This window comes from Cervus elaphus, chromosome 20 (assembly GCF_910594005.1).
Source record: "Cervus elaphus chromosome 20, mCerEla1.1, whole genome shotgun sequence".
NCBI lineage: Eukaryota > Metazoa > Chordata > Mammalia > Artiodactyla > Cervidae > Cervus > Cervus elaphus.
In genome coordinates, this window is record NC_057834.1 from 34,421,132 (window position 1) to 34,435,580 (window position 14,449).

Genomic DNA, 14,449 nt, shown 5'->3' on the forward strand with positions numbered 1-14,449 from the left:
GTATGTGCATCTGCCTGCCTGCGCACCTGGGTCAGGGAAAATGTTGGGGCATTGGTAACCATGGTTGGCAGTAGATCTCAGGCATTCATATTTTATTTTTCTGACAGTGAGTTTGTTTATGGGTTTTGCAGCTGTTGGCCCGACGGGACGCTCTACGAGAAAAGGCTGCCACCAGACGCAGATTGCTGGAGGATTCATTCCTTCTGCAGCAACTGTATCAGGACTCAGATGACCTAAAGAACTGGATCAACAAAAAGAAAAAGTTGGCAGATGATGAAGATTACAAGGTAGGCAGGCTTGCAGAGCCTGGACGTACTCATTGGTACTTAATTTCATGGAATTAGAGTCTTGGAACTGAAAAGACAATAGCGATCAGCTGGTGAGCCTCATTTTATAGGTGGAGAGACAGAATCTCAGAGAAGGGCAATGATTCCTCCAAGACTGTACTTCTGATTTCCAATTTTCCAATACCCTGTTGCCCATCACTCCTTTTCCCTGGTTCAATTTCCAGTGGTCCTTAACAGAGAGGGAAACCAGGAACTCTCCTCATTTAGGTGCATATCCCCCTCTCTGCTGCCCTATGCACCCTTATAGTAGGAAAATGTTGGGTCTAATCATGATGTACATTCAGGCTACCAGAAACTCAGAATTAACATAATGGTTTGATACAATATAGACTTACTGCTTTGTAGCTGGAAAGAAACAATTCCTTATTTTACAGATGAAGAAACCAGGATCTGGATTGTGTAGTGAGTTGCCCAAGGTTAACCAATTATTTAGATCTGTTTAACATAGAGTTAGACACATGGATTCTCTTGGGGGAAGGTAAACACTAGGCTTGAATTCACTCCCTGTCCTGTTTTAGTCTGTGTGACTTTGAAAAATTCCTTTGAGCCACATATAAGTTCCTTCACTTTGGTATTGTATAAAACACATATTTTTCACTCACAATATAAATTATTAATAGGCTTCCCTTATGGCACTGTGGTAAAGAATCTGCCTGCCAATGTGGGAGATGGAAAGAGAAGTGGGTTAGATCCCTGTGTTGGGAAGATCCCCTGGAGTAGGAAGTGGCAACCTGCTCCAGTATTCTTGCCTGGAAAATCCCACGGACAGAGGCGCCTAGTTGGCTACAATCCGTGGGGTTGGAGAGAGTCGAACATGACTGAGTGACTGAGCATGATAAACTGTTAAACTATTTTGCACACACACACACACATTCTTGGATTTACAGTCAGGACTGGAATCAGTCTCTTGATTTCTAGGTCAGTATGTATTCACTGTATTTACTTTCTAGATATCATTTAGTCTTCAATGTATACCTCTGATGCTCTTGTTCTAATATTCTTTTGATAGAACTTTAAGCATCTAATTTGTAACTTTCATTCTGTAAAAGTCAGCACTGTGTGATTGTGTTCCCTAAAGGAGTTATGGTCCCAGTGTATGTAGGGTAAACGGGTCTTCTCTGCTAAAGGCAGGAATGGAAAATAATCTCCATCTTTCATGGCAGCTGTAATTGATTGATAATCCTTACATATGGTGTCATATTTAAAATGATCTTCAGACCATATCCAGACTCAGTAGAAATAAATTCAGGGGGTGATTAGCCATGTCTGTCATTTGTATGAAAGGAGTGATTGGTCATAGTTTCCTGAGCATCCTCTGGCGCTATACTTGAACTAGGACAGTTCTGCCTTATATCCTCTTCTTAGTTCACTTAGATTTATAGTGAAAAGAAATTCCTGTCCTCAAAATATCTGCCCCTCATTTTTCAAAGAATTTTTTTCTTTCATTGTTTTCATTTTCTCTCAGGATACACTGAACTTGAAGAGCCAGGTTCAAAAGCAGAAAGTCTTTAAAGAAGAATTGGCAGCTAATGAGATCCGGCTCAATAATGTACAGAAAACTGGCCAGGAGATGATTGAGAGCAATCATTATGCCTCCGAAAGTGTGGCTGCTCGTTTGAGTGAAGTTACCAGCCTCTGGACTGAACTGCTGGGGGCTACAGAGCAGAAAGGTTAGAAGCAGAGTTTTTAAGAAATGAATTCCTAAATTCTGAAATCCACCTTCATCTTTACCACCTTGAATTTACCTGGTGGCCTCTGTGAGAAGGGAGGGATGCTGCTCATTTGTTTCCCTGTGTCTTCCTCTATTGATGAAGAAATTTAAAAAATCTAACCTAAACTCATCACACTATATATTAACACAGTTCTTTTCTTCAGATATGTAGGTCTTTTCAACTGAAATTATATTTGTTTTCTCTTCACTTTTCTCCCTCTTTTTTCTTCCTGTTGGATAATATTCAGATACCATGAATTCAATATTAACTATACATCTAAAATGAGTGTCCGTAAATTCAATAATATATCTTTTTGTCCTATAAATGAAGCAATGTATTCTGACTCGGGTTATTAAATTAGGCATTAAAATATGGTTGGGGCCACATGTGATGTTCCCATAATATTTTTTTCTTATGAAAAGGCTTGATGACTTGCTTTTTTCACCTATCTGGGCATATTCAGGTTCTGTTGTAAGCTCTTAAAAAATTCCCATGTCTGCTTGAGTAGCCTCTACTTAGATTTAATTTCGCCTCTTACTTTGGAAAACAAATCAATTATCATAATTAATACAAATAATGATGCTTTTTCTGTCAATAATCCCTTTGTTATAAACATTATCTATAGACATGCCTCTGTCCTGGTTATAGAAAAGATACATCATACTGATTTTGTCAGATATCCTGATTTTTGGTTTAGGAAAAAAAATCAACTTGACTGCAACAAGAAGTTGCTGTTAGTTCATGTCACAGTAATTGTTTCACAGAAATAATACAAATGATTGCTATAAGATCATATGATAAAGAATTTAGCTGAGAACAGTGGATAATCAAGATATTTTCTGAAAGAGAAAATTGTAGGGTGTGGTTTGTGATAAAGAACAGTCACTAAGGCAGAGGTGGCTGATGGCTAGCAAAGTTCTGAGAAAGATATTTAGGAAAAGATACTTCAAAATTTCAAACTGAGCTAACTCCAAGTTTTATTCTTTTCTTGGAAAATGACATATTTATGCTTGAATCCCTTTGAAAGGGAGGTCTCAATAGAGAATAAACAGTGACAAGATAGTTAAAAATCTAACATAGGCCCATACCTCAACAAGAAATGAACATATTGTTTATATCTGTTTTGAGAACACTACTATCTTCAAAAGCAAATCCTATCTGGATTCTACAAATTAATGGTAATTTCTTATATAATCACATGTTAGACAGTTATATTTTTCCCATTGGACTAGCCAAACATTATATTATTCCTTAAGTTGGTATAACTTGTGATAACATATAATGAGGATAAGTTATGATACCTGTCTTATACCTGATGTCTTTTCCTAGGGATCCAGTTGGATGAAGCTAATAAGCAGCTGCAATTTGAAAATACTGCAGAAGAACTGATACAATGGCTGGAGGAAGTGGAATGGCAGGCTAGGTCTCAGGATTATGGGAAAGGCCTAGCAGATGTGCAGAATCTGCTCAGGAAACATAACCTCCTGGAGTCTGCTGTGGCTACTCGTCAGGTTTGTTGCTAGCTCTTTGACCAATCATGGGCCAAGTTTCTTATATACATTCTGAGCACATTCATCATAATTATTATTTAAAAAAAAGAGTGAGACAGAGCAGGAAGCTGTTAGGTATTTAGAATAGGAAAAAGAAGTTCAAAATGATGGTGAAGAAAGACAAAGAAAGGAAAAAGCCCATGAAAATGGAACAGAAGAAAATTTGAGGACAAGAGTGAGAACCTCAGGTGAAACAAACATGCCCCTTTCTTGGCTAGCCCAATTTGCATAAGGCAGGCTCATTGGGGAGGAGACAAAACATATAAAAAGAGGAAGCCAAGATGGATTGAGGCCTCTCCTTTGGAGTTAGCCCGCCCTCACGCCTCAAGGGTGTACTGTCCTCTACTTGCTAAATAAAACTGAGCTGTAACCAAGCTGTAACACTGGTCCACCATTTCAAATATTTGCTCCCACGAGACAGAACTGAAGAAATTACACACTCCCCCAACATATCTGGTGCCATGACTTGGATGATATGCTGGGAGAGTGTGTAATTTCCTTGGTTCTGTCTGTAGCAGCAAAGATTTGAAATGGTGCACCAGTGTTACAGCTTGGTTACAGTTCAGTTTTATTCAGCAAGCAGAGGGTAGTATACACTTGAGGCATGAGGGTGGGCTGACCCCAAAGGAGAGGCCTCAATCCATCTTGGCTTCCTCTTTTTATATGTTTTTTCTCCTTCCCCCTGAGTCTGCCCTGTGCAAATTGGGCTAGCCAAGAAGGGCACGTGTTCATTTCACCTGAAGTTCTCACTCCGGTCCACAGATTTTCTTTTGTTTCATTTTCATGGACTTGGTCCTTTCTTTGTTTTTCTTCACTGCCATTTTGGACTCCTTTTTTCTATTCTAACTACCTAACAAAGCCAAATTCAAAACGTTTAGTTGGTCAACTACCTCTTTCCAGTATCTCCTTTATCTAGCTATTCTTCTTGGTGCCTGTTGTCTTTTGTCAGAACCCCACGGCTGATATAAGACTTTATTGACTCTTCTAAATATGACACTGTACTCTCAATCCAGAAAACTGGATTTTGTATAGCCTTATCACTTACTAGTTCTGTGGTGTATCTTTTCATCTTTTTGCACCTCAGTTTACTTACCTGTAAAATAAAAGTTTGGATAAAATTGTCTCTTTCTATTCTGGCATCCTACAATTAAAAACTTGAAATATTTTTAATTGTAAACTTTTTTTTTTTTTTTCCGTAAGAAAATTGAAACCCAGAGAAATGAAGTGACTTCTCCGATGTCACAGAGAAAATTAACAGCAGGGCCAGGACTATGAAACAGATGTCTAGGCTGTTGGTTTCAAAGCTACCCACTGAAATTGTACCAGACTACTTTTTTAAGTAAATTTATCCAATAACTTTTTACAGTATAGATGTTACTGAGTCCAAGCTCACTCTGCTTGTCATACAACAGGCCAATAAATCCGAGAGATGAAATACTGAGGCAAGGAAGAGACTTTAATTGGGGAGCCAGCAGACCAAGAAAAAGGCAGGCCGATGCCTCAAAATAGCCATCTTATTGGGGTCTGGGTGCCAGGTTCTTTTATCGATCAGAGAGAAAGAAGCGATGAGGAACTAAAGTCAAAAGGCAGAAGAGAGAGGGAGTGACAGTGGGGAAGTAAAGTAAAAGGTCTTCGGTCTTGCAAAACATCTCCAAGAGAATGTCCAGCCTGAAGAAGTGGTGTGTTAATCTCTTCTATTCACAGGTGGGCAGGGACAAGCTATCTGTCAGGAAGCTGAACAAAGGGTTCAGGGTCCTCCAGGAAAGCCATTGAGTATGATTATAATAACAAAAGCAATGAAAAAAAAGTCTGAACAGTTTCCAAAGTGGAGTCAGAATTGGCTTCCTCCCTGCAGCAGAGATACTCTATGTGAGTTTCTAGAGAATTCAGTGGAAATCAACTTTCAGTTGACTCAATTTCTCATCTCAGGAATCCAAGCTTGTATTGAATTGTATTGTAACTGCTTGTATTGACAGCAATTAATATTATCAAGCCTTAGGTTCCAGAAGGTCTGCAGGCTACTGCTCATGATCTTCAAGCAGTTAATTTCTTCTATTTGGTGGTGGTTTTAGCATATGAAAAACTCAGGAAATATGTATCAGATACTATTATCTGACTACTTCAGAAAGGAGCTAACACAGAAGGTATGGGGGAGGGATTTGTCCCAGGAAGGCCTGTATGGTCCCGCTTGGTTATACTCCTAGTTGGAGTAGAGGCTAAGATACCATGCTTGCAAAAGAAATTTTAGATATGGACTACCAAAGCTGGAAAAGGTCATAAATATTCTCTAGCCTTTATTATATATTATATATATTAAATATTATCTAAAGTCTTAATTATATAGATGAGGAAACTAATTTTAAAACAGGTGGACAGCTGGATAAAATAGCAACTGACTCTCAGCCAAGTCTATCTCTTTAGTCTGATTCATCATGCATTACATTAGCTTTCAGATAGTACAGTGGTACCATAATCATGATGACGATTATGATGTTTTAAAATCACTCTATTATACAATGATGTTTTTCAAAGTTAAACTGTCCTAAGAGATGAGAACAGTTGGCTAGTAGAAGATTTTAATTTTAACTCTTTATGGAGTCTTTAATTCTTTATTGAGAAGTGAGTATACACTTTAAGAAGCTATTGATGATCAGTAGTTTGTTCCAAATGGAGAAGAGATAGGTCAAACCCTGTATAGGTTGAGCACAGAACAGCAAGCTAGGATAAGTAAAACCAATACCTGCTGTACATACATCTTTTAGAAGAACTCCTTTTTATCATCAACTGGCCATCCCAACGACAGAATGAAACAAGCAGAAAAACAAAACTTCCATGTACTGTGCTACTGCTAGACAGTCATAGTTGACCTTGTTAATAAAGAAGAAATGAATCTCTCGTATCTGTTTTACTATGCAGTAATATGATTAAAGTTTTATTTCTAGGAAGATTCCTCAAACTTCTGCTTCTGGTTTTCCCTTTTCTCATGTATAAGTCAAATGGGAACAGTTATTCCCTTAGATTCGTACAACTAGTAGTCAAAGAAAGGCCTTTGAATTTCTCTTTTTGGGGTTCTGACACTTGTTTCGCAGAGCCACATTTCATCTCACAGGCATTGTTTCTGCTCCACAACAAACAATAATAGCTCATTATAAAGAACAAGAAAGGAGTTGGAAGGGGGACTGAGAAAGAAAAAGCCTCCTGCTATCTTCTTCGGGGCCTCAATTTAGCAACACTCCCAATCAAGGAAGGCTTTGTAGTTCTGGTTTCCCTGATTTCTTTAGTGCCCTCTATAAATATTTTGTCCTTTCTAGCACGTGACTTTGGGGCTTCCCAGTGGCTCAGTGATAAAGAATCCACCTGCCAATGCAGGAGATGTGGGTTTGATCCCTGAGTGGGGAGGATCCCCTGGAGAAGGAAATGACATCCATTCCGATATTCTTGCCTGAGAAATTCCAAGGATAGAGGAGCCTGGTGGGCTACAGATCACGGTATTGCAAAAGAGCCAGACATGATTTAAACAACAACATGCTATTTCAGAACTATTTTCCTATAAATAGCTTTCGGCATGATGAATTGGTTCTTAGTGTAGCAACCTCTCCCACTCTATTTCACTGACTTGATTTAGAACTTTAAACACAAGCACATATAGGAGCTGATTCTCCTTATCACCCCCTGCCCAACACCAACCCCCACCTCCATCCCCAGATACCAGATACCAAACTCTCATCCTTTTCTTACTAAATCATGGGACTTTCTGACCCCGTTTCTATTTCTCCCTTAGGATCAGGTGGACACCCTCACAGAACTGGTGGCATATTTTGAAGAAATAATCCATCCCGATGCTGGGAATATGCGGGAAAGGCAGGAGTACCTGGTATCCCAGTTTGAAGCCCTGAAAGAGCGACTGGCCTACCGGAAGAATAAGCTCATTGACCTTTTCCACCTGTACCAGATCCAGAGAGATACAGAGGATGAGGAGGCCTGGATCCAAGAGACAGAACCCTCAGTGGCTTCCACCTACCTTGGTTAGTAAGTCATACAACATCAGCAGGCAGGGCCAGAAGGAGAAGACCAAGGTCTGCAGATGGTTTGAAAGCTCAGGGACACAGTAACTAAGGTTATGTTCAGGTCTTTCCCCTTAGACACTTGAAAATTTTTCAGCCTTTCAAAGAAAAAAAAAAAAAGATTTTTAGAAAAATTTATATGAGAGGTTTATCTCCTAATATCAAACATGAAGAATGTCACAGATTTAAGGCCTCTGGGAAGAGCTAAAGTATGACCAGCTTTTTGCTACTTGCTCTAACTTAACTTATTGTCAAGGTCCTTGGCTGAGTGGTCATAGTTAATGTTTGAGGTACCAAGTGTTTCTGTCTACATTGTCAGTAGTTCCCTTTTATAAGGGGAGTTTTCACAAGCATGTATTAATATATGAGCTATTACAAAGATAAAAGGAATGAAATAGCAGATAGAGTACATTTTTTTTTTTTCCCCCTTTGGAAGCTATTGGTTTACTATTGTTAAAGCCAGGACACTTGCATTGAAATAGAGAGAAAAGTGCACACAGATATAACGTAAACTTAACTTACATATATTGGGTACATCTGTGAGACACTGGAGCGTGATGAGAGGAGGAACTAGTCTGGGAAAACTTCCTAGAAGAGGAAAGATATCTTTGAAGGAGAGATGAGTGTAGAGATTTGCAGACATTTAGTGTGAAGGAAATGGAGGAAAATTTTAGAGGAAAGAGAGGTGAAAATTGGATGGGAGACAGGGAGGATGAAGTAGCTGGAGCCAGAGACCTTAGAAGAAGGAGGAAATGAATACTACGTAGTTTTTATTATGTACTTGTTAATGTTAACCAATGGTGAGGCACCTTTTGTAAATTATTTCTAATCCTTACAAAGAAAATTACAGAACAGTTATTATTAGTTTTGAGGATTTAATAACTTTCTGGAACCCATAGAAATAATAAGTAGAAGAGCCTGCTTTTTATACTACAATGTGTTCAAAGAAATTGGTTGCATGATATATTGAAAGTTTGAGTTGAAGAGTTATTTGCCTTTCTACCTGTCATCCAAAGAGAAGAGCGATGTATTCTTCATTTTTTGTAGAATAATAAATTGAAATTTCTTAGTACAAAATGGCAAGGGGAAGAACAAAGCCAAGCAGAGATAATTAATTCAGACAATGTAAATTTTAGGAAGCCTGCTTAATGAATTCAATGGGAAGAACTTGTAGGTCCAAGAGTTAAAAAGAAGTAGAATAAGATCTTATTATTCTGTGCACTACAACAATGACCTTGAAATTATTTTTATCTCTAGGCAAAGACCTGATTACCTCCAATAATCTTCTGAACAGACACCGTGTCATCCAGGCTAACATTGCCAGCCATGAGCCACGCATCCAAATGATCACAGAGAAGGGAAACAAAATGGTAGAGGAAGGTATGCATGATTCAAATTGAAATGACCTGTCACCACTTTGCCAAATTTATGGAAAGAAGTTTTTCCAATTTTAGGGCTTCATTCCTTTGTCTACATTGATACTTTTACCTGTATAATTTTCCTTTTAGGTGAAGTTTCTCTAACATTTCCTCTAGTGAAGTCCTACTAATAATAGATTCTCTGGGCTTTTTCTTTGATCTAAAAGACTTACTTTTGCCTCCATTTTTGAAACACATTTTCACTGGTTATAAAATTATTGTCAGACAGTGTCTTTAAGTATTTTTAAGATGCTACTGCACATCTTCTGACTTGCATAGTTTCTGGTGAGAAGCCTGCTTCATTCCTGTCTTTGCTCTTTTGCATGTAATGTCTTTTTTCCTCTGACTCTTTAAAGCTTTTTATCACTGACTTTTACCAACTTGGTGTACTTTTCTTTGTTTCTGCAGCTTTGCAGAAACAAAGATCCAGAGCTTCTTGGATCTGCTTTCTTATTGTTCTTCCAGGGAAGATTTTATCCTGGAACAAATTTAGAGGATTAGTCCGCTACTAAGGTACAAGCCTTCTGAGGACACTATGTCATGCATTATAATATCTTTCCACTTTGCAAAATATTTCCCCGTTGTCTCATCTGGCTAACCGACTGTGTTCATGGTCTGCTTTCCACAGGCTGCAGGGCTGCGGTTCCTCTTGTTTCTGTTGTCTGCTGTCTGGTGGGTGAGATTGGTCTAGGGGTTTGTTACAGGCTTCCTGGTGGGAGGGACTGATACCTGCACTTGGGTTGGTAGAGCTGAGTCTTTTCCCTCTGTTGAGCAGGGCCACATCAGGTGTTGTGTTTTGGCGTGTCTGTGAGCTTAGTATGACTTCAGTCAATTTGCTTTTGCTGATGGGTGGTGCAGTATTCCTCTCTTGCTGGTTGTTTGGTGAGACATGTCAGGCATTGGTGCCTGCAGGCAGTGGGGTGGAGCTGGAGCCATGTGCCGATAGATGCCACAGAGGGACCAGGAGGCACCAGACCACAGCTGAAACTGGAATATGATATCACAACTGTGGCTAGGGACATACCAGCATCACATATGCTCAAAAAGGGCAATTTTGACCACTATATGTCTTTCTACTTTGCTTCTTCAAGTTGTTTCAGTCGTAACCAACTCTTTGTCACCCCATAGACCATAGCCTGCCAGGATCCCTCTGTCCGTGGGATTCTCCAAGCAAGAATATTCGAGTGGGTTGCCATTCCCTTCTCCAGGGAATTTTTTGACCCAAAGATTGAATTTATGTCTCCTGCACTGGCAGAAGGGTTCTTTACCACTAGCACCACCTGGGAAGCCCATATCTTTCCACTTTGCTGGGAGCTAATTTTAAGTATTCACAACACTTTGTGGTCCTTAGGAGTTTTTTGGTCTACTTCTTTCCAATCTTCTTTTTCTTCCTCTTTAAGAGTTTCCTGGTACATGTCTGCCAAGGAATAATCGGTCAAATACTTCAAGGGACCTTTGCAAATTTCCAAAACACCCTCGCTGGTACATCAGTCTAGTCGGCATTCTGCTCCATAAGTTCTAGCTGTCTTGTCTTCCCTCAGCTCTGACGTCTGTCTCAGCGTGTTGTGATTGCTATTGATAGTTCTGTGGTCCTAGAGTGCTAACCCTCTTAGCACCACAGGGTATATACTGCCCCAGGCCTGAGCTGTGGCATTCATAAAGGCATAGCTCATTTCTTTCCCTTCTCTCAGGAGTCACACTCTTTTGCCTATTGTCTGAAAATCATTATATCTTACAGTCTGTCCTGTTTTCTAGTTGTTTAGGATAGGAGAACAATTTTTGTAGTATTAAGTTCTTTATGGGCAGAAGTGAAAATCTGCTGGTTGACTTTTGCCAACACTACACTGTATTTTCTTGATTTATCTGTTGGGGTGTTCACCAAATTCTGAAAATGTACTTAACACGATCTAAGGAAAAATTTTGATTCATCAATATTAAAAAAAAATAAACAAAACAGAAATGAAAATTAGCTGGTTTTTCTGTTTAGGCTAGAGAATGCATGTTTTTAGTGCTCTGAACAGTACCCACATATAGGTATTTTGTTTTCATTCCCTACATCAGAGATTGTACCTTCCAATTCACCACCACACATACACTCTATCCTTCATTAACATCTACCTATGCTTAATCTCACATATGACATTTCAGTTCCTAGGAATTTAGGTAAAATGCCATATTGACTTCATGCAGCATGATCCTCATGGCTCCCTTTCTCTCTCCCAGGTTACCAAAAAGATTAAAGTATAGTGGACATTAATGAGGGTAAAATTCTCCTTTTCTATACCTACCTCATAGGACACTTTGCTGCAGAAGATGTGGCCTCTAGGGTCAAGAGTTTGAATGAGAATATGGAATCTCTCCAGGCTCGAGCTACTAGACGGCAGAATGATCTTGAAGCCAACGTCCAATTCCAGCAGTACCTAGTCGATCTGCACGAAGCAGAAGCATGGATTAGAGAGAAGGAACCTATAGTAGACAACACTAACTATGGGGCTGATGAAGAAGCAGCTGGGGTAAGGAGGGCATAGAGAAAGATATTGTCTAATACTTACCAACTTGGTACCAAATGTGTACCTCATTAGATTGTGTGATAGTGTTAGGTTTTCTTAGATCATTGGGGTTTCCAGAGTGATAACTTTTGGGCTTCCTCTGCTGGGATAACCTGAATTAATAAAAATCCCAAAAGATATGCCACATTTTCCTAATCCCATAGAAATCCATATTTCTCAGAGATTATCTAACCCCCCAAAATCATGACCAGACATCTCTGCCTGACTCGGTTCCATCCTAAACTTCCCAGGCTAACTTTGGGATTTCACAAGCCAACTATGGTTTTAACATATGCTTAATCACTTTATTATAATAAAGTCAAGCAGACACATTAGGGTAAGAAGAATCTCAAAGGTTATAATTACTCTGCATATCCATTTCTTTATTTTGTTCATTATTCTATGGTGAGCTAGTATAGTATTTCACAAACCCTAGAAATACTTGACATGAGCATCTAAAGATATGCTAATATTTAATCCTACAAAGCAATGTTATCAATAGCATTTTATTTCAGCTGTGGTGTGCATTGATAAAATGCTTGTGCAATTTGACTTTGTTTTGATTAAAACAAATATATTGAAATTGTTGTTCGTTTAACTCCTGTTTTTTGATACCTGCAAATTTAGTATCTTTTAGTAGGAATTAGGACAATAAGTATATCATAAAAGAAGTTTAGTGATCTTCCTGTATTTGCTTCTGATGATTTTCCCATCAACAAATTCAGGCTCTTCTAAAGAAGCATGAGGCCTTTCTAGTGGATCTGAAGGCTTTTGGAAACAGTATGCAAGCTCTTCGGGATCAGGCAGAAGCCTGCCAGGTAAGAAAGACTTAAGTAAAACAAGAATCCCATTCTCCACTGCAGAAGAAAAGGAATTGTCACCAATTTTTACTTTACATAGTCTAGGAAGCAATTGCAGTAGAAAATACTGTCCTGTGATCTTTAGGCAGGCACTGTAGCATCTTTGTAGCATCTACAGAGATTCAGTGCAAAAGAATTTCTCAATAAGGGTTATAATTTTTGTTCATTGGTATATTTGTTTCCTTTTTCCTTTTATATTTCCATTTTCCTTTCTTTTACTTCTTTTATTCACATCTCTCCTTTTTATGTTCCTTCCTTCCTTAGTTATCTTTTATACCAACACATATTAAATGTCTACCATGTGCAAGTATGAATAAAGGAATAATTCTGACTTGAAGGAAAGTTATAGTCTGTTAGGCCATGAATTTTAACAAATAACATATGATAGATACATGAATGAGAAAAACAATCTCAAAGAAAAAAGTGTTTCATTCTCTTGATATTAGAGTGCTAGAGGATAGGAAAATCATAGCTGAGGCAAGCCAGTTTATCTGAATTAGTTTTGTAAGGGTGGTTTACTATACAGATAAGGAGAAGATGGGTTCTTCTAGTGAATAAGCTATGAGAGAAAATGCTCTGAAGCACAAAATAATCAAGTGTATTGTGAGAATGGCGAGACTGCAAGGTAGAAATAAGTGTCTGGAAGACTGATGGAAGCAGAAATCAACTAAATGATATGGATGTCTCCTGAGTAGAGCGGAAAGAAAAGAGACACACTTTTCACATTCAAGAAATTCTTTCTTATGAGGGGCTCTGAATCCATACACTGCAAGTAGAAAATATATAGGTTTACTATGTCAATAAGTATTCACAGAGTTTTAGTGCTGTGCCTTCCTCAAGCTCTGCACAGTAGGTGCCTACATAAAAAGAGGTGGATTTATGAATTGCAAGCTGTGAGGAAATAGTACCTGAAGGATACAAAATCAGAGGGGTATATAAGGGGAGGGACATCTTCACATCCCATCTGAAAAAGATGTGAAGGGTGATTGTACTTGTTCATTCTCTCAGAGATAAGATATTTGGGGGAAATGAAAATCAGAAAAGACTGTATCTTAGAGGGCAGGTTTCTTGCTAAAGAGAGAAACAAGATATTTGATGTAGGTTTATTTTCTCAAATACTAAAATTCTAGGGCCTCCCTGTGCTGTAGTTCATTCATCTCTAAAAAAAAGAAAAGAAAATACACATTTCGTCTACAAAATACTTTGAGGGCCTAGGGAATGAAGAAGGTGATGAGAGATGGTGGATCTTTCACTTTCTCAATTTTCTGAAACACGGATGCGTGCAATCCTTTTATATCTGCTTAAGACTGGTGATTTAGAGCATTTAATATGTTTTTGACAAATTAAATTCTTCCTTGCTCACTCTATATACTTATTTCCCAATCTGCCTGTCCCCCGAGAAGTGCTAAGATGAAATGACATTTCTAAAGATACCATATTGCAGTAGCTCTGTCACTGGAATCCAGGTAAGAGGTTGTTACCAGGAGCTCCTCTCTCCTTCGGGTGCAGGAACAGCCCACCGTGGATACAGAAAGATCTTTCCTATGGGAGACTCGAATGTTCTTCTTCCTATTTTTGTTCAGAAACAGCAGGCTGCACCTGTGGAGGTGGCTGCTCCAGAAGAGAGGGTTGTGGCCTTATATGACTTCCAGGCCCGCTACTCCCGAGAAGTCACCATGAAGAAAGATGATGTCTTAACACTGCTCAGTTCCATCAGCAAGGTGACTTTCCTTTCTACTTTTCTCCCCATCAACAAGGTGGCTCTTGCAGTTGACTCTCCCAACCATGCCAGATGTGGGTATATTTTAACCAGTCAGTATTTTTTTTTCCTATTGCTCTCTCTCTTAAATAACCATAATTTATCGAGTAGTATCATCCCTCCAGATATTGCATGAGATCCTGTAAATATCTTTTGAGATTACAAAATACCAATTTCACACTTAACAAAG

General features: G+C 38.8%; 1 protein-coding gene across 1 annotated transcript in view; it reads left to right on the forward strand.

Annotated features, from left to right (window-relative positions):
- Window positions 1–14,449, forward strand: part of SPTA1 (spectrin alpha, erythrocytic 1) — a 67,466-nt gene that overhangs the window by 16,253 nt on the left and 36,764 nt on the right. Inside the window, exons 14-21 of the mRNA XM_043877186.1 lie at window positions 132–287; window positions 1,813–2,017; window positions 3,389–3,570; window positions 7,391–7,634; window positions 8,931–9,053; window positions 11,387–11,604; window positions 12,366–12,458; window positions 14,084–14,221. Coding sequence (XP_043733121.1) covers window positions 132–287; window positions 1,813–2,017; window positions 3,389–3,570; window positions 7,391–7,634; window positions 8,931–9,053; window positions 11,387–11,604; window positions 12,366–12,458; window positions 14,084–14,221 — 1,359 coding nt within the window. The remainder of the gene's footprint in view (window positions 1–131; window positions 288–1,812; window positions 2,018–3,388; window positions 3,571–7,390; window positions 7,635–8,930; window positions 9,054–11,386; window positions 11,605–12,365; window positions 12,459–14,083; window positions 14,222–14,449) is intronic.